This window comes from Sander lucioperca, chromosome 19 (genome assembly GCF_008315115.2).
Source record: "Sander lucioperca isolate FBNREF2018 chromosome 19, SLUC_FBN_1.2, whole genome shotgun sequence".
Lineage (NCBI taxonomy): Eukaryota > Metazoa > Chordata > Actinopteri > Perciformes > Percidae > Sander > Sander lucioperca.
In genome coordinates, this window is record NC_050191.1 from 11,731,874 (window position 1) to 11,750,391 (window position 18,518).

At 38.9% G+C, this 18,518-nt stretch overlaps 1 protein-coding gene across 1 annotated transcript; it reads right to left on the minus strand.

Annotated features, from left to right (window-relative positions):
* Positions 1-1,926: 1,926 nt before the first annotated feature.
* On the minus strand, positions 1,927-10,637 carry slc35f6 (solute carrier family 35 member F6). The gene is made up of 6 exons (XM_031322552.2): positions 10,412-10,637; positions 6,919-6,991; positions 6,040-6,211; positions 5,403-5,618; positions 5,016-5,126; positions 1,927-2,756 (listed from the first exon to the last, which is right to left on the minus strand). Exons 1-6 carry the CDS (start codon positions 10,489-10,491, stop codon positions 2,266-2,268), a joined length of 1,143 nt encoding a protein of 380 aa, XP_031178412.1. The 5' UTR covers positions 10,492-10,637; the 3' UTR covers positions 1,927-2,265.
* Between the last annotated feature and the right edge of the window lie 7,881 nt (positions 10,638-18,518).

Sequence of the window (18,518 nt, forward strand, 5' to 3'; positions counted from 1 at the left end):
ACTTAGAAAGACAAAGTTAAAATCACTTGCCATTCTTAAGTTGGACAACTTCACACAATTAAGTAAATACAACTAAATTAAAGTTAAGCTAACAAGAAGATATAAAGTTAACATAAACTTACCTTTTTCAAGGCAATCGGTTTCCTGGATGTTTTGTCAAGTAGCTGATTCCAATTCATCTGCAACGCCATTAACTTATTCATCAGTGTGTTTATGTGGTCATGTGTATGTGTTTGGTCAATTAACACATGTTCCTTCCTTCTGTTCCTGGACGGGGTCGTGTGTGTGGATCTCTGGGGATTCCTGCGTTTAACCTTTGACTTCCATTAAAGCATAAGACCGGTCTTCAGGGAGGAAGTTGGGTTGACTCAGGAAGTGAAGGCAGGTGTCAGCTGCTGGTGTTGGGAATGGTGACATTGGACCCTTTACTGGCTGCTCACCGAGCTCAAACGTCAAATCTTCATCACAATTCTGGTTGAATTTTCATCCTATCGGAGCCAGTGAGGCATCAAGGAAGAGAATAATGTTATTTCAAGTTAAAGGATGATGTATATTTCACAAGTAGCTATGCATTTAAAAACATTATTTTATAGTGTTCATTATATCGTCAGATATCATTACGGTCATTTCCTTTTCCGTCCCTTCTGATGAAAAAATATAAAAAGTATTTAGAAGCATTTGAAAAAAAAATCTTTGATCATTTTTTCCATGAATAGATTTTTTTTCTTCTTCATATTGTGTTTGATTATTGCGGATTGATTTACTGCTGAATATGGTCTGTCATGTGACTGCCTGTTCACATCAATTATGTGACTCTTTACCTACTGACCATGTGACTACACTGTCAGAAATAAAAGTACGGTTGAGGTCCATTTGTGTTTTCTGAGGTACAACTGCTGGTGATGTACCCCCAAAGGATCATAGTTGATCCATAAGGTACACATTTGTACTTTTTCTAGGTTGAAAGGATACAAATGTGAGCAAGGGTCCATGTCTGTACCATTTATCGAACATATAGTGGTACAATAAGTAAGATGTCAGTGTGTGACCCATGGTGTGACCAAAATTATGTTGGGGGATGGTATGGCTAGTGCCTCAGGGCTGTTAAGGAAATCATGAAGTTCTGAAATTCATAGTCCTAGAGCATTAAGGTCCATTATTGGCCCCAGGGATACACATTTGCTCCCAAAAGGGTACAAACTGTAAGAGAACAAGTATGTACCCTTGTAAAGGGGCACAACTGGTGTTCCTTCGAGGGTACTGCCCCAGTGACGAGCTGTTGGACCCCTTAAGGTACACATTTTGCACATTATTTCTGACAGTGTACTGGCCAATAGGCTATAAGATAGTTCAAATGCAAACATTTTATACTTGCCTTGATAAAGGCCTCAACTGCCGAAACGCGTTGCCTTGTTTGAATGATTTAGCCAAGAACTATAACAAAGGCTTTTTAAAACTTTACCCTCCAGAGTGCCTCAGTGTCCTTATACCCTTGGTTCCCCAAGCTGAAGAGCACCGGAAGGACACACTTTCTACACACCCGAGCAGCACTTCATGCAGACTGCATTGTGACTTAATAGATTAATCATTTAGGATACAAAATGTCATAAAATGATAAACATTTCAACTCACCAGTTCTGAGAGTCTATGATGACGTCTTCAAATATCTTGTCTTGTGCAACCAACCGTCCAAAGCCCAAAAATAGAGTTTACAACGATATATATAATGCAAAGAAAAAAGCAACACGTCTTCACTTTTAAGAAGCTGGAAAGAGAAAATACTTGCCCTATTTGCTTAGGTTAACTATCGTGGCAATACATTGATTATTAAAACCTTGTCAGATTCACTTTCTGCCTATTAACTAATCCATTGATTGTCAAAAACAACATCTAATTGTGCAGCACAAACATGTTTCAAGACTTTGCGTTGTTTCAGAAGTGTATTTTCTTTTAAAAAAATATCTCTTTTTTTGTCAACACATTACATCTCATTACATGTATTTGTCTTCTGTACGTCAACACAGGCCTGAGTAAAAATACAAAAACACCATTTAACAAGTGTGATTTAATGACAGTTCCCTTTTTTTCTTAGTGTGCGTTACAGCCTTAGACAACATAGAGAAGGAGAAGCTATTTATTTACAACAACAAATGGAAAAACCACTTGGTGTAGAAGCTCAGACATTTTGATACACTTTACAAAGATGTTGATGATTCATTTTTCATTTCATTCCCAGCTCACTGGGACGTCGTCGGAGCTCAAGTCTTAGCTCTGGTCGCCGGTCTGCACACTGCCGTCCCCCAGCAGTCTCTCGCTTTCTCCGGGGCTGTCCTCCTGCTCCTCTGTGTTCACCATGGCAGCGAAGCATGGTATCCTGGCCAGCAGGGGGCGGTGCAGTCCATTGTAGAGCGCTGTACCCACCAGCAGGACCAGGAAGCCCAGCACCTGCAGGCCATGAAACTGCTCCCAGCCCAGCGCCAGGCTCACCACCCAGATGACAAGCGTACGCAGGCTGTCCAGCACCATGCGGGTGGTGGCGCTGATCTCTTTAGTGACGCTGATGCCAGCAAAGTTGAAGAAGGCGATGCTGACCGTGTTGCCCAGCAGAGCCAACAGGATGAGAGGCTGGTGTCCGATCTGACAGAAGGCGTCCAGCGCGTCCTCCAGGACCTGCCGTGGGTTGTCGCTGAAGTTGCCAACGTGGATGAAGTACATCGGGATGAGAAGCAGCGACAGGACGAAGAACCCAAAGAAACCTGGAAATGGAAAACAGAATTTATGATGATGACCTATTACAGTGGTCCAAACCTTTTTGAACTTGTGACCATTTTAACCCACCTGTTCGCAAGTAAAATAAATGATCAGTTCACTACTTTCATTGCATTTTGGATCTTTTATTACATTTTTATAGCAATTGAAAAAACAATGAAATGGTTTCCAGAAAATATCCTGACTAAACTTTGGTCATTCTGTGATTGTGCACTCAATCGTAACTATTTGTCAAAATATAAATACATATTTATAAATAAATGAGCTTATTGACCATGAATTAAAAAAAAAAAAAGAAGTGTAAACTATAGTGGTAATAGGTTGATATTAGTGGTGAATCCGGTGGTAGGAAGAAAAGGGCAGAAAAAAAACACAGAAATCTCGACAAAAGCATTAAAAAAGGGTTAATTTTTATCCGGGAGTTGCATGGTCGACAACACAAAGGTTAAAATCAAGTCTTCTGGCAACCGTTCATCACGCATGTGTCCAGTTCAACCAAAGAGTGACTTACGTACCTTGCTGCATTTACCTTTGCTCCAGTTATTTACAAGACAATAGCAAAGATTAGAGTAAAGTCTAAAAAAAAATATAAGCATAACTTTGGTTGCAGAAATGTTTTCCGTGCTTTTCCCCCTTGTTAGTCATGTTGCAAATCCTCAGATTTATCTTGCAACCCACAAGTTGGGAACCATTGTCCTATAATTAAGGGCAATAAGGTGATACAAGTGGCAGACATTCATTAAAAACAGCTCACAAAAGATTAAAATATAAAACAGTAAGACTAATGCTAGATACCTGTGGCCAAATATTTTTGAAGAAATCATTCAAAAGATGACAATGATCAAAAATCCACCTAGTAAATATGCAAATGTAAAGCACGTTGTCACACTTTCATCTGCTGATGAAGGCTGTGTGATGAGTTTTATGTCATTGTCACTCTTGTGTTTCCGACGGACATCTTAAAACTGCACTAATTGATTTTGCGCGGCCACTTGGAGGGAGCAGAACAAGTTGTAAACACGACACATCATCACCATATAAAAGTTATTGGCAAACAAAATGCGGATGTAGGAGCCACATATTGTATGTTGTTTATGGTCTCATTTATATTATTTATTGATTATTATATTGTGCACTTATATTATAGGTGGTAGGCGTTTTCATCTCGGTTTGAGCGGAAGTGATAACATATTTGTTTGCTTCACCTGTTCACCTGGGTTTTTTTGGGCTTTAACAGAGAGGGGGTGAGCCTAGGAGCGAACACTTTCTGTTGACCGCCGCACTAACGCACTTATTTCGACTCACAAAGTAACTTTACATTTGGTAACTGCAGTGCTAGTTGTATTTTACGTGTGGAGGAATAAATTATTGCAATACAATCTCGAGCGTGTCACAGTGTGCTTATGCATCTCTCAGTGTTTAGTCCCTTGCGGCAGCACTTTGTCAGACTGCTTACAGCTGCAACAGCTGATTTACACATCAAGCAGACGCATAACAAAATTAGCAGTTGTGTTTCTGGCCAGCTGATGAATGCAACTCCAGTATTCACTCCTTTTAGCCGTTTTGGTCTCATTTAGCTGCTAAATGCTCCACCATGTTCACCAGCTGGCTGCTAACTCTCTGTCTGCCTTTTGGTGCTGAGCAGGTCGCATTCAGTTGGATTTGAGAGCTTTTCCACTAAAAACTGCTGCCTGGCGTTGCTAGAAACAAGAGAGCGCTGAGAGTAAAGCAAAACACTAAAGCTGCAGTCGGTAAAACTAAAATAACGGGCTGAAAGATGCTGAAAAGCTCAGAAGAGCTGTGGGTTCATCACTATAAGAGATCCTTTTCACATGAAACATAGAAATTTGATAATGTTAAACATTGATTAGTGCTGCTTTAACATTTATTAATTGATTTGGTCAAACTCTGTGTACACTGTTGAGTAAGTTCCTGTGTTTGTTCCTCAGTACTACTCCTACTTTATCATTTTGAAAATACTGTGCATCTAACGTCACTGTCACAAGGGTCTCTAAAACTCTACAATACTCTATCTTCCTTCCACTTAGAAGGTGACTGGTATCTGTTGTTATTTGACCTTTGACTATTTACTTCTTTTAACACTGGGAATTCAGGACATTGGCTCATTCTATTTGTGTTCTTCTGTCCTTTTGTGGGTTGAGGGGGTACCATTTTTCCCCCTTTTGGTGATTTGGTTTGGTGACAAACACATGTTGCATGTAGCTGCAGGTAAACAACTGCTGTACCTTCAGTACCAACAGCCCGAAGAGGATGGACATCGTGTTTATAGACAATCTTTTCCTCCAGGACCATCTGCACCGAAACAATGATCTGAGCCATGATGATGAGAAGGTCTCCTGCAGAAGACAGACAGAAGAGAGTAATTGTCTTTAATTTACTGCGGTTATAAATAAATAAATACATAATTCTAAATCCTTTTCAATGTAGTTTCATGTTGTACTGAGATTTCATACGTAGATATGTTGCCTGCTGTACTGTATCATATGAAACCTTTTAACCAAATAATGGCTACACTTTATTTACTTTTCCTGCTGTTATATTGCAACACCATGGATTGACCAGAGATGATTACAGCAGCACATAAAGCACACCGAAACTAAAATCCACCTCACCTGTGAGGACGTCGCTAAGTTTGTGCGTGTCGTCTTTGTGCCCGCTGAAGAAGTCGGCGAGGCCCACTATGACCAGGCCCAAGATGGTGATGAAGATGCCGAGCCACTGACTGGGTAGCAGGCGTCGCCCCAGGAACGCCACAGAAAGCAGACCAGTGAAGATGATGACGGCTCCGCGCAGCATCTGGAAGCTAGAGGCGCTGGTCATGTTGAGAGCTGAGAACCCAAAAACTTTCATTAACCAAGTTCATTTTCTACAAATTTTTTATTGTCCACGAAGGACATATGTCTTGGACACATGATCACATTTATCATCTGGAAATGCTTACTTTCTTTTCCATGACACATACACAATCAAATCATTCTACTCAATGAAGTTGAAAGGCAGTGGCTGCAAACCACACCCAAGTGACACTAAGGAAAACAAACACTATCTTTGATTCGATTACCTTTTTCCTGACGAATGGATTCTTTAAAGAGAAGTAGATCATCTTTTCTGTTTGGCTAATGGGATTTACGTCATTTTATTGACCTTTGACGTGGAAAAATAGATCAGGACACAAGCTTTCAAATGCTGATGCCTACCACGAACACCAGATAAACAACACAGGAGCACTTTAAACAAAAGTTCACTTACCAACATACATGATGGAGGTGGCCGTCATGTCACACATGGCGGGTGGGAAGAAGAGGAGAGGGTTGAAGCTCTGGCCTGGGTTTATCTTGGGCTCTGGGCGACGTCTGTCATAGCAAAGTAAGATGTATAAGGCCGCAATACAGCTGAACTCGCCCAGAAACATGCCCACTGCCTGGACAGGGAGAGTGAGAGGAAGACACAGAGGGGAAACAGATTATCATTTTTGATTTAACAGCAGTTCAGAAAATAATTACTGATTGGATTTTACTTTTTTTTTTTTAAAGATTATTATTTTGGGGCATTCCTGCCTTTAATGGCTAGGACAGCTGAGATATGAAAGGGGAGAGACATGCAGGAAACTGTCATAGGTCGGACTCGAACCCTGGACCTTCTGCGTCAAGGAATAAACCTCTACATTTGTGCGCCCGCTGTACCAACTGAGCTAACCCAGCCAGTAGAGTCACAATTACACAATAATAAACACAATTAACCTGCATATCTTTTAGACTGTGGGAGAAAGCTGGAGAACCCAGATAAAAAACAAACAAACACGCTAACACATGGGAGAACATGCAAACTCCACACAGGAGGGCCCAAGGTTCAAACCCGGAACCACTGAACCACTGTGCCAGCATATACAGCTGTGTCCAAACTAAAATTGGCATTATTTTTGATTTAAATCAGTAACTATCTGATTAATCAATAACTAAACATGACAAATTTTTGAAGCAGGTACCTGACAGTATTTAATAATTGTGCTACAGACACATTTCGGTCAGTACCAAGAAAGAATTGAGGATCAATACCGCCCTTTTTTGGCAAATGTGGTGCTGAGTGAAAATCAAGTGCGATACAATCCTGTCACCTTTATTACTTTACCTGGACAAACGGGTGAGTAAATGCATGTTCACGGTCACCATGGCAACCCTTCGCTGAGAACATGTCAGCCCATCTGTCAGACAAGAAGACATGATTACAACTTAATCATGGACATTTTACACAACCAACTATACATAAATACATCCAAATGAGAAAGTGGTTTGCCACACAGAGCAGCAACGATTCGCCGATTAATCAGCAATTATTTTGATAAGCGATTCATTGTTTGTCTCTTTTTTTTAATTGCCAAACTTTAGCTTCTCAAATGTGATGACTCGCTGCCTTTCTCTGTCATATACAATATTAAAATGAATATATAAATATTTTTTGGACTCTTGGTCAGACAAAACAAGCAATCTGTATACATCACCTTGTGCTGTGGGAAATCATAACAGGCATTTACCATTTTCCACTATTTTCTGACATTTTATAAACAAAAAAAGTAACCGCCTAATTAACAACTATGCGAGTCTGTTAAAGAGTTTTGTTTTTTTGCTTTTCACCAGCAATCAACTGAAAAATACTGGTGTGAAGATTTCTGCATTGAAGGTACATTTGTTTCACAAGCCCTCACATAAAATACTGTAAAGTCATTAAAAATAATAATAACTTTATTTGTATAGCAACTTTAAAAACAACAGTTTACAAAGAGCTTTACCAGAACAAAAACAAACAAAACATAAACATACACAGCACATCAGTACACATACCAATACATACACAACAAAAGATGGGGCAGCTCTAAAGGACAGGAAGGAGAAAAAATGTACAAGTAGATCGAAGATAAGTGGAAATAGCAAGTTATAGGAGGACAGTCAGTAAGTGGCGATGAACAGAGAAAAGGCAAAAGGATAAAAAGATAAAAAACACAGCATCACATAAAAGCAAGTCTATAAAAATGTGTTTTAAGAAGTGATTTAAAAGAAGTCACTGATTCAACAAGCCTTATCTCCTCGGGCAGGTCGCATACACAGCCGAGGCGCCCTGATCGAGAAGGCACGATCACCTCTGGTTACAAGCCTCGACCTTGGAACGGTTAAAAGGGCCCCACCGAGGATCTAAGGCTGCGAACAGGCTCGTATGGGACAAGCATCTCTGAGATATAGTCGGGGGCCAGACCGTGACAAGCCTTAAAAGTGATCAGTAAAATCTTAAAATCAATTCTAAAATGGACAGGGAGCCAGTGAAGTGAAGCTAAGATGGAGTAATGTGTTTCCATCTGTTAAAACCAGTGAGAAGCCTGGCTGCTGAGTTTTGAACCAGCTGGAGGAGGGTTAGTGATTTGTGGTTGATGCCGGTTAAAAGAGAGTTTCAGTAATCTAGACGGGAGAAAATGAGGGCATGTCTGTGGGTCGTGCTGTGACAGTATGTTTTTATTTTGGAAATGGTTCTGATATGGAGGAAGCAGGACTGGACAACTGTATTGATATGTGGGGGTGAAGTTGAAGTCTGAGTCAAAAATGACACCTAAGTTTTTTGGCAGTGGGTTTGATAGTACTGGATAGTGGACCGAGGCTGATGGGACTAGGGATGGTGTTAGGTGGATTGAACAGTATTATTTCAGATTTGGAGGTGTTAAGTTGGAGAAAGTTATGGGCCGTCCAGCGGTTCACATCTCTGATGCAGTCTGAGACTGTAGCCGGGCTTCTCGGATCGTTTGGTCTCAGTGGGAGGTAAATCTGTATGTCGTCAGCATAGCAATGAAAAGAAACATTATGCCGCTGGAGAATTTGGCCGAGTGGAAGCACATAAATTGAGAATAAAATTTGACCTAAGATGGAACCCTAATTTGAGGTTGCTCGAGAAGTTATTGAGTACTGAAGTCCACATAACCCAGTGACTTTTATAGGCAGACAGTCAAAAAAGCATGACAAGCATGTGGGTGTCCTGTCTGCTTCAAAATGCAAGACAAGGGAATGTTGGCTCTAAAGTTAATGACACAGCACTTCCTTTAAATGCAACAACTCCTGAGCTTATCACTACAAGAAGGAAACTTGATCCAAAGGACTATTCCTGTTCATTTGTGGTCACTGTGTTTTGGGTTAAATATCTTCATAAAGTGCATGTTTGCATGAAAGGAAAGAGGGAACTTGCACCAAAATTATCAACCTACATGCTATAACTGATCTTAGCTGTAAGGCTTTAAAACCAGCGCTGTGACAAAGCTGGTGTCAGGTGACTGTAGTGAAACTTTACCTGTTAGTTGCTGATATTCTTCTTGGGGCAACATGACACAGCTTGCTTTGTCTGACACATTAGCACTCAAACCGTGATTCATACAACATTTGTGAATTTTGTTTCATGGACAAAACCCACAAAAGGACAGAGACGTGCGTGTCCGGCAGCAGAGAGCTGACATCACAGATTATTGGGGAAGTTAAAAAGCTGAATTACTTGTTTCACGAGGATACCAAGCCTTTTCCTATCGTGACAGTAATGAGAGAGGACTGAAATGTATTAGTGGGATAAATCAGTTAAGTTGTTTATCAAGAAAAAAATACCAAATAGTCTCTCCAGTTTCTTTAATGTGATGATTTCCACAGTTTTATATAACTGTAAATTGAATATCTTTGGGATTTGGTTGATCAAAACAAGTAACTAGACATTAAAAAGGGCATTTTTCACTATTGTCTGGTGTTAATCAATGTATTGAAATAATAATCTGCATGGTAATTGATAGTGAAATGTGGTTGGTAAATTGCAGCCCTTAAATATACAGGAGTCCTTTCAGGACTGAAATGATTGGTGGATTAATACCCTTCGTCAGTCAAAAGAAAATCAATTGTTGTTGCGATCAAGGGCAAATGCAAAACATTAGTTTCCTGCCTCTCAGATGTGCCTTTTTCTGTTTTATAGTTAGTTGCAGCTTTGAAGTAGGCTATATAATGACACATCTTTCATTTTAGCTACTGTATTAACCCTACAAATAAAGCTGAACTAGGCTATTAACGTTACAATCCTGTGACAGAACATGAAGGCCTGAGTCAAAGCATGTCTGTTAAACACAGGCAGTTTATTTTGGATAACGTTAGAAATGTATTTGACTAGATCAAATTGTTTAAGGAGTCTTCACATGCCAGTTGCTTCCTGGCAACACTCGTATTAAGTTTGTCAATAAAATTGAAATGTCAGTCCTTACATAATAGCTTTCTGTAGCTTCCATCACATTTATTATAAAGCTAACAATACGTTAGCATGCTGTTTACCAGAACACGTTACGTGCTATAGATACAGTACCTACAACTACGAATGGGTAACATGCTTACTTAGCTATACTTTGAAACAAAAACAAACAAGCTAGCTCGATTAACCTTAGTTAAGTTAGCTAAATAATGAACTAATAAGCACTAGAGTTAACCATTTAGCTAGCTGCATGTTGTGTTAAACATTGGTCCAACTCTGTTTAACAGCAAATTCTCCTACAGTGAAATAAACTGTAACGTAACTACAAACACATGGACACCAGTAGAAAAACATAAATCAATCTACTCACTTTGCTGATAATGTGTTGAGAGACCCAGTTGTGAGCATAAGTCCCGCGAGGAACAGCTGGTATGTAGTCCAATCTATCATGTTGGACGTGTAAACGGGACAAACGAACCGGGCACAGACAACCACCTAACTGTTTTTTGTTTGATGAGACCCAGAAGGTTGTTATTCGCCATGGGATCTCCTCCTCTGCCTGTAAACGCCACATGACAACTCAGTCAGCTGACCGCTTCGCAAACAACACGCCTTCTTCAGGTTTTGTCGGAAATCACGGAATCGACAATACGAAGAAGAGCATGAGGGATGATCGATATCATTTTTCCAATATACAACAATGCTCTGGAATAATAGAGGCAGCTTACTTAAAAAAAGGAAATTAAGATACATGTTGAAATAGGCTAACTATCTTTGCGGTAATGCTATATTTTAGTCAAGATAAGATTGAAAATTCTTTTCATATTTTCCTAATAGAAAATCGGCAGAACCCAAGCCAAACTGTACTTTATTAATGAATTTAAAAATGTATTTCCACCCTATATATAGACCATAACCGCTTTGTCTTTCTCTAAGAATTCAAGTTTATACCTGACGTGGAAAACTGCAGTTGTGAATGTGTTGCGTAATTAGTTTTGTCTTTATTTCTCGCCATAGACTGTAGGCCTATACAAAGAGCTTCCCACCCAATGCACTTAAACACAAGTTATTATTATGTCTGCAGATATATAAAAAATGAGTTTATAAGGGGACATTAAAGGCAGCATGAAATGCGTCATGGATGAACAGCAGAGGGCGTCAAAGACCAGATAGACCATCTAGGATTTGAAAGTGGGACCACAGTACATTTTCCCCTCTGCAGGCTACATTTCCCCTAAAACGTGCACTCCACTTTCCACCAGGATGCCACCCCTTAGCGCTTATGATGTCAATTTTAGGCTTTTCAAAACCTACAAATAAAGTTAGGGATGTGCAGGTTAATCCATATAAACCTGAAAAAAAGATAATAAAATGAACAACAAATATGTGATACCTGTCTTGCAATTACCTTTGAACATATGTGGCCCTGCACACACCAAACTGAACGAAAGTAAGACATCACACAGATTTTTCTTTGCTGAAGAAATAGGCTTATTATGAGCTCCTCTCTTAGTTTCACTCCTGTGGTGTTACAGGGTTAACAGTATTCTTCTTCCCAGACAGTTGATGAGGTCAAGGAGTTGTCTGCTCTGTCACTCTTTGTGAAGCATCTCATCTCTCCTCTCACTGCAGAGAGAAGGAAAACCACTTAACATTTACCTATCATAGATCAAAGATACAGACACCTATCAAAGATTAACCGGAGTCAAATTCCTTGTTTGTTTGCGCAAACCTGGCCAATAAAGCTGATTCTGATTCTGATCATATAGCTATGTTCAAGTGCTGGTATGAATGCAAAATCATGGGGCTGTCCAGTGACTACAGTGGATTTCCTGCATGCATATGTATCATAGAATAGGACATACTTGTATTGAAGACACCTGGGAATTAGACTAATTAAAGTGCTGGATAGTTTTACTGCAGCAGGACAGTGGCAAAACTTAGATTTGCAACAAAAAGCTTGACATTTATATCCATACTACATGTCTGCAGGTTTCATACTCTGAGCACAGTTGCTGGATAAAAAGTCAGAGGATCACCAAAGTCATTAGGATACATCTTCAGGGGCCGATATACAAATATGTATGGAAATCCATCTAATAGCAATTGCCATCTCTAAAAACCCAAAATAATGTTAAAAAAGAAAAAGGATTATTCCTCAGTATTAAAATGCGTTGTTGTGAACAACTTGACATGTTTGCTTGACAATGGTGATAAGACTCAAGGGGCAATAAATCAGCAACTACTATTGTCAATCTGGCCAGTAATTCAGAATCAGCACATACAGCTAAAAACAAGAACAACAAAGCTGAACAAGGTAAACATAAACATTTGACTACTACAGTATGTACAAATTTTTTTTTTATATAAAAAGTACATAAAAACATACATACATACATACATACATACAGTACATACATACATACATGTAAAGAAACATTTCTATGAGGATTGTGCACAGTAATACAATACAATACAATCATATTCAAGATGTCTTCCACTGGACCAACCAAGATGGACGAACAGCTACTAACAGCTAACGGGTCAGCTATACTCCAATATTCATGAAATGCATGTACTGCAGGATATTTGTTAAACATCATCTTCAATGAGCCTGCAATTATTTAGATATATCTTGAAATGTCCCTTGTGAAGAGTCACAACATCTGTGGCAGCAATGAAAAAAATATGAGTGCCCAGGAGCATTACCATTTCATGCTGAATGGCCCTGAAACATTTGACAGACAGCAACCTCTAGTGGTGTGAGGTTAGACCTGCGGGAAGGAAAGGTGGCAGGGCAGCACTTCGTGTTACACGCAGCACATCTGAGGCCACTGAAATGTCAGCTGAGCAGACTGAGGCGGGTCACAGCTTGATAAAAAGCTTCATGCGAGAACAGTCCATTATTCATGTTCACCGCTCAGCAATGCTCACCTGTGCATACTTTACATAGATTTCACTGGAGATGACCCCGGGCTGTTACCTAACCTGTACATCGGCTCAGAGCAAAAGCCGGACTGTTCAGATCAAAGATAACCTGCAGACAAATACAATTAGTAATGGTACTCACTGGCAGGCTTTAAATCTCTGCCATAATCGGATTACCTTTAATTACTTTTGACTCATTAAAGTGTACAATGTTTAGACCTTTTCTCTTTATTGTAAAAGTGTTGTGTTATAAAGCTATATCACACAATATTTTTTGTTTCTGCAATCCAAAACTGCTTTGGACATCATTCAAATATGAGCAATGCAACTAAAAACCCATTGATTTTAAAAGTAATTTAACAGTTTATTGTATTATGTAGTTCAAAATTATCTTGAGTACTCAAATGCTCCCAGGCAACACTTTATTTTACACATTTATAAATAATATACCTATAATAGAAATTTATAACACACTAGCAGGTGTAGTTGTTTTTAATGTATCTAATTATGTATGAAAACATGTTTATCACTATTTTGCATGTCAGAATTTCAAATACATACAGTATCACATAGCTGTACGTGTATATATATATATATATATATATATAAAATGATGGATAATGACACACTTGCACTGATGAGAAGTGATTGATGTTGATACATTTTTAAATACTTCAAATGTCCTGCTTACAACTCCATTGTAGTGTCTTATAAATAACTTATTAATGCTAAATAGGAAGGGGTTACAATTAAGTTGCCTTAACACTCCTATAATGACCTGGATGACTGATTTGACATCGTTAAATAGATTTGTAAGCAATCCTGCTACAGTGTATATGATCAATACCACTAAACACTTGATTTGAAGGTTGTTTCTTATGTAATCCTGACATTGTTATTTTCGCCTGTAACAAGCTGAACCATCACCTACTGCATTGATTTTAATGCTACATCTCAGAACTTCATACTGATTGCACAGAGTCTATAAATGAAGCTATAGTTACACACTGAGAAGCATCGGCCTGATTGGGTTTCAAACATAAATATCTTGACAAGCCCTTCAAAATCAGCTGTCACAATTGTCCCTGGTCTTACGTAAGCCGTGTGAGGTAGCTTTAATATGATTTGGTACATTCTATGGGATTGTTTCTCTTTAAAGCCTCTTATATCCTTCAGATAATCTATAAATAAACCCTTCTGAGGGAAGGTATGATTAGCTAAAGTTAAAAGAAGAAACTAAAAATCTTTGAGGGTTTTTGGAAACCCCTTAAACTCTGGAGAAGAACAACTAAAACCCTCTTATCGATCCACTGTTTACTTAATTAATTAACCTCAAATTTGCATCTTAATTGGACATTTCATGTCCTTTACATGCAAATTAAAATTGGGGTTTTAGACACTTTTAGAGTTTTTCACTTTAAAATTATTTTAATCAATCTTTGCTGTTTCAAAAAGAAGACATTGTTAATAAAAAGTGAAAGCATGCAGATTATCCATTAAAAAGCCTTGATGAGGCAGGTTTACCCTATAATATGTAATATGCACGTGAAGGCCACATGATCATCTCCTCTATCACCTACAGTGTCAGTAGAACAGCCTGCAGACTAAAACACTGCAGATAATGTAAAGTGATAACACAACTGTTCTCTGCTTCCTCCTCGTAGGTAGAGTTGATATTTGGATATTCACAAGTTGAAATCGACAGTTGAAATTTTGAAATTGACGCGAAATGTCAAACGATGAGTTTTGTTGTTGAAATTTTTGGTTGTTGTTGTTTAGAGTATACAAATTAACACACACACACACACACACACACACACACACACACACACACACACACACACACACACACACACACACACACACACACACACACGGCAGGATCTGAACCCGCGTCTCAATGTTGACGGTCTGTATCCTTAACCACTGGACCATCTTAACACAAAGAACCAGAGAGAGAAAGAAGATCAGACTGAAGCTGCAGAAAATTAATCTCCATCAACATACAGAAACTAAGTTTACAGACTGAAACATGTTTCAACAGATTTAGAGTAAAACAGATTCACACTGACACATGTTCACACTGACACGCTCACACAACAAAGATCTAATTCCATTTAGTTTCAAATTTGCTTAATCTTGATAACCTAGCTGGTAGAAAATATGTTTTACAGTCTGAAGGTTGTGGGTTCAATTCCACCTGTTTTTCTTTGTGTTTTCCTTTGTCAACCCTCAGAGGACTGTTTCATAAAGGTGTCTCTTATTTTGAAAAGCCTGTCTTGAATGAGCCTGACAAACTAAACCAGGATCAATCTGTTTCATAAAGAACCTCAGAGCTGATCAGAGCCTTAGACATCTCAGAACAGGAAATCAGTCCAAACTAGACAAAAGCTCTGAAAGTGGCACGTTGAAGGTGACTTTACTTGAAGGCCGAAGAGTAAAAGCACTGTATCAACTTTCCTAACTTGTAAAATGACTCATATCTCAGCTCAGCCAAAATGTATGTCAGCTTGAACCTGTCAGCAGCTGCTGCTGGAGCTCACACAATGTTTATGGAACGCTCGATCACATTAAACTTATTAAAAGATCTTTTGGACAAAAAGCAAAATTACTCTCACTAAAACAGATTCACACTAATTCTTCTCTATTTGACACACAGACACCAGCTGGTAGAGAAGGTGCTTTACAGTCTAAAGATTGGGGGTTCAACTCCTACCTGGAATCCACAGAGGGCTGTTGCATAATGTTGTCTCTTGTTATTTTCTCTTATGTCACACCAAATGCATGATTTTAGGGGAATTGTTGGGTCTCTGTAAATATAGTGTGGTTTAGACCTACTCTATCTGTAAAGTGTCCTGAGATAACATCTGTTATGAATTGACACTAAAAATAAATGGAATTGAAATTAAAATATTGGGAAAAGCCTGTCTTGAAATTCAATTTCAAAAGGCAAAAACGATGCTACCATGCCGATATAATGCAGTTTTGTGGTTGATGATGACCTCAAAAGATTTCTGTAAAGTTTCATGAGATATAGTGGAAGATAGTCTGCAGTAGATTGTCAGGAGCCTGTCTGGGATTGGCACATGATTGCTGCTTGATTTGGAAAGTAAGCGGCTGGTGGCGGCACTCTATTCCTGTTTAAAAAAATAACTTATAGGACGTTTTCATATTGGCAGACATTCTCAACTTTTATGTATTCTTTTTTTTAAACATTTGACTGAAAGACACTCCCTAGACGATAGAAAACATAGTAGAAATGCTTTGTGTTTGAATTTGTGCTGCTGTTGAACATCACCACCACACAACGACACTAAAGGTTTACATTCATGCCTACACATGTACATTCATTTGACGTGATTCTGATGTTCTTATATAATGTAATTATTCATCTCATCCTTCTGGCACTGAGTTCACTAGTGAGCTGGAGCCATATTTATTAAGAGCAAAGTTAAATAACTAGGTAAGGTAAGGATAAGTGACTGTGCACTAGTATCCAATAGGAGCAATAATGTCTAAAGAAACAAGGAGATGCAATCAAGAACAATCACACAAACATGCTTTATTGGCCAGTATTTTCTAACCAAAGACTTTAGCCTTGAACATCACTTTTGAGTAGCTTTATAATCATTTATGAAAAATCAGAAACTGTCAGTTATGCTTTTTACAGTTATCCCTTGACTGCAGTATGGCCTTCTCTGTTTAAACAGTGGCTCACCATTACTGGCACTGTTTATATACTGATTTACTGCATCGAAATGTATTGCATGAGCTTTCCATACTAGGATAGCATAAACAACAGTTACCCTGAACTCTGCAGACACACAGCAAGACTTCCAGGATGAGCTATTGTTTAAATATCATTCTTTCTATTCTGGAAATTTGTCAGTGAAAGGTGAGATTAAGAGAGCAAGGGACTTCTTTCAGGAATGAAAGTAAAATTAGGATTGCAAATCTGTAGCCAAACTTTATTTTTATAAGTCTTTTATTGAATTGGTTCTTACTTTTGCCATGATTGCTCGGTACGGTAACCTGAACATCAGGGACAAAAACCCTCTCAGCCATATTGTAAAGGTGGCTGGCAAGGTGATAGGTTTCCCACAGTCCCCCTTGATGGTTATTTTGACCAGCAAGTACTCCAGCAAGCACTCCTGACTGCATATCAAGTTTACCATTTGGGTTAATAAAGTGACTGAACTGAACTGAAACTATAGAAAACTCAAATTTTTAAGATGTTTGAAATTCAAATGATTGAAATATTATTTACCATTGGTTCATGACAGCAGGTCTTGTAGAAACACGAGTAAGGGCAGAAGCTGGAGTCCATATTTGGTCTCAGTAACACAAGGACAGATTTTCTTTGTGTGAGGATGAGACTTTGCCTGGTCCTACCAGGTTCTCATACATTTCATTTGTACAGAGAGTCTGGCCACTCTCCATTGACAAGTGTTAACTTCCTTCAAGGCGGGTACTCTGTTGAAGTTTAAAACTATTGGATCTGCTCAGAGCCACTCTGGATCTGCCATAACCAATTGCCAACGTTTGGTCGTGACGTCGGCTTAGCATCGCTAACTTTCGCTTTAGCTAACTCCTTCACCACTAACGGAGTGAACTGGAAAATCAAACTTTGCCTGAAATAAAACTATCAGATGAGAATCATAATAGAAAAAGGCATGACAATCAGTCTGTGTGACAAGAAAATAAATTTAGATTTTGCTTAATTGCATGTTTTTTCATCTGGGACACAAACGGCACGTTGCAACCTTTTATCTCATGCAGCAACTTCACTGTTGGCACAATGCTATAAGGCAAATTTGATATGCTGTGCATGTTAAAATATGACGCAGACGCGCCTGACCTGCGACCCACTGTCTCCTTTGTCCACTCGTCTCCTCTCTAATTATTATCCACTGTATCAGCAACACACCAGGACAGTTGTCGTGATTATGCATCAGCCGCTGAGGGCTGTCATTGGTTATGCAAGCGCTCTGCAGCGGTGCTGAGTGTGCTAGTAGCTGGAGCCGGAGCTCCTTAAGGCCCTGCGTGGCCTGAAGAGGCTTTCAAACACACGTGGCTTTAGAAGAATTATTAAGTACTTTGTCCCTTTGAGAGATGTTATTTGAGTAGGCTTGTAATGGAAAGTATTCTTGAGACGGAAGAGAAAACCCACCTGGGGATTGTACGTTTGTTATTAACTTTTCTTTCACATTGAGCCCGCTTATTATTAACGTGAAGACCTCAGAAGTGTGGTAATAGTGAAAGAAAGTTTACATTAATCACATACAGACAATATGATCAGCCTTTTCTAAGAGCAGAAAATCACTTGTGTATATTGATTTGTACTTGTTTCATTGTATTGTTTGTTTAAGATTGTTAGGACAAAGTGCTGCGATACATAAGGAGGCCAGAAAAGGAGGAGAGTATTGTAATTTTCATTTCTGCTGAAGGGAGGGTCTGACTGTTTTCGAAAAGCATGGGAGGGGATGTTTTTCTTTCCCTATATTCATCATACTTTAATTTATCCTTCCCTTGTGAGATTTATTCAAAAA

Coding starts and splice junctions, on each gene's coding strand:
- slc35f6 (XM_031322552.2), bottom strand. CDS start 10,491: ATGATAGATTGGACTACATACCAGCTGTTCCTCGCGGGACTTATGCTC. Junction 5,619..6,039: donor CACCTCCATCATGTATGTTG/GTAAGTGAACTT, acceptor TTGGGTTCTCAG/CTCTCAACATGACCAGCGCC. Junction 2,757..5,015: donor TCGGGCTGTTGGTACTGAAG/GTACAGCAGTTG, acceptor TTCCATTTCCAG/GTTTCTTTGGGTTCTTCGTC.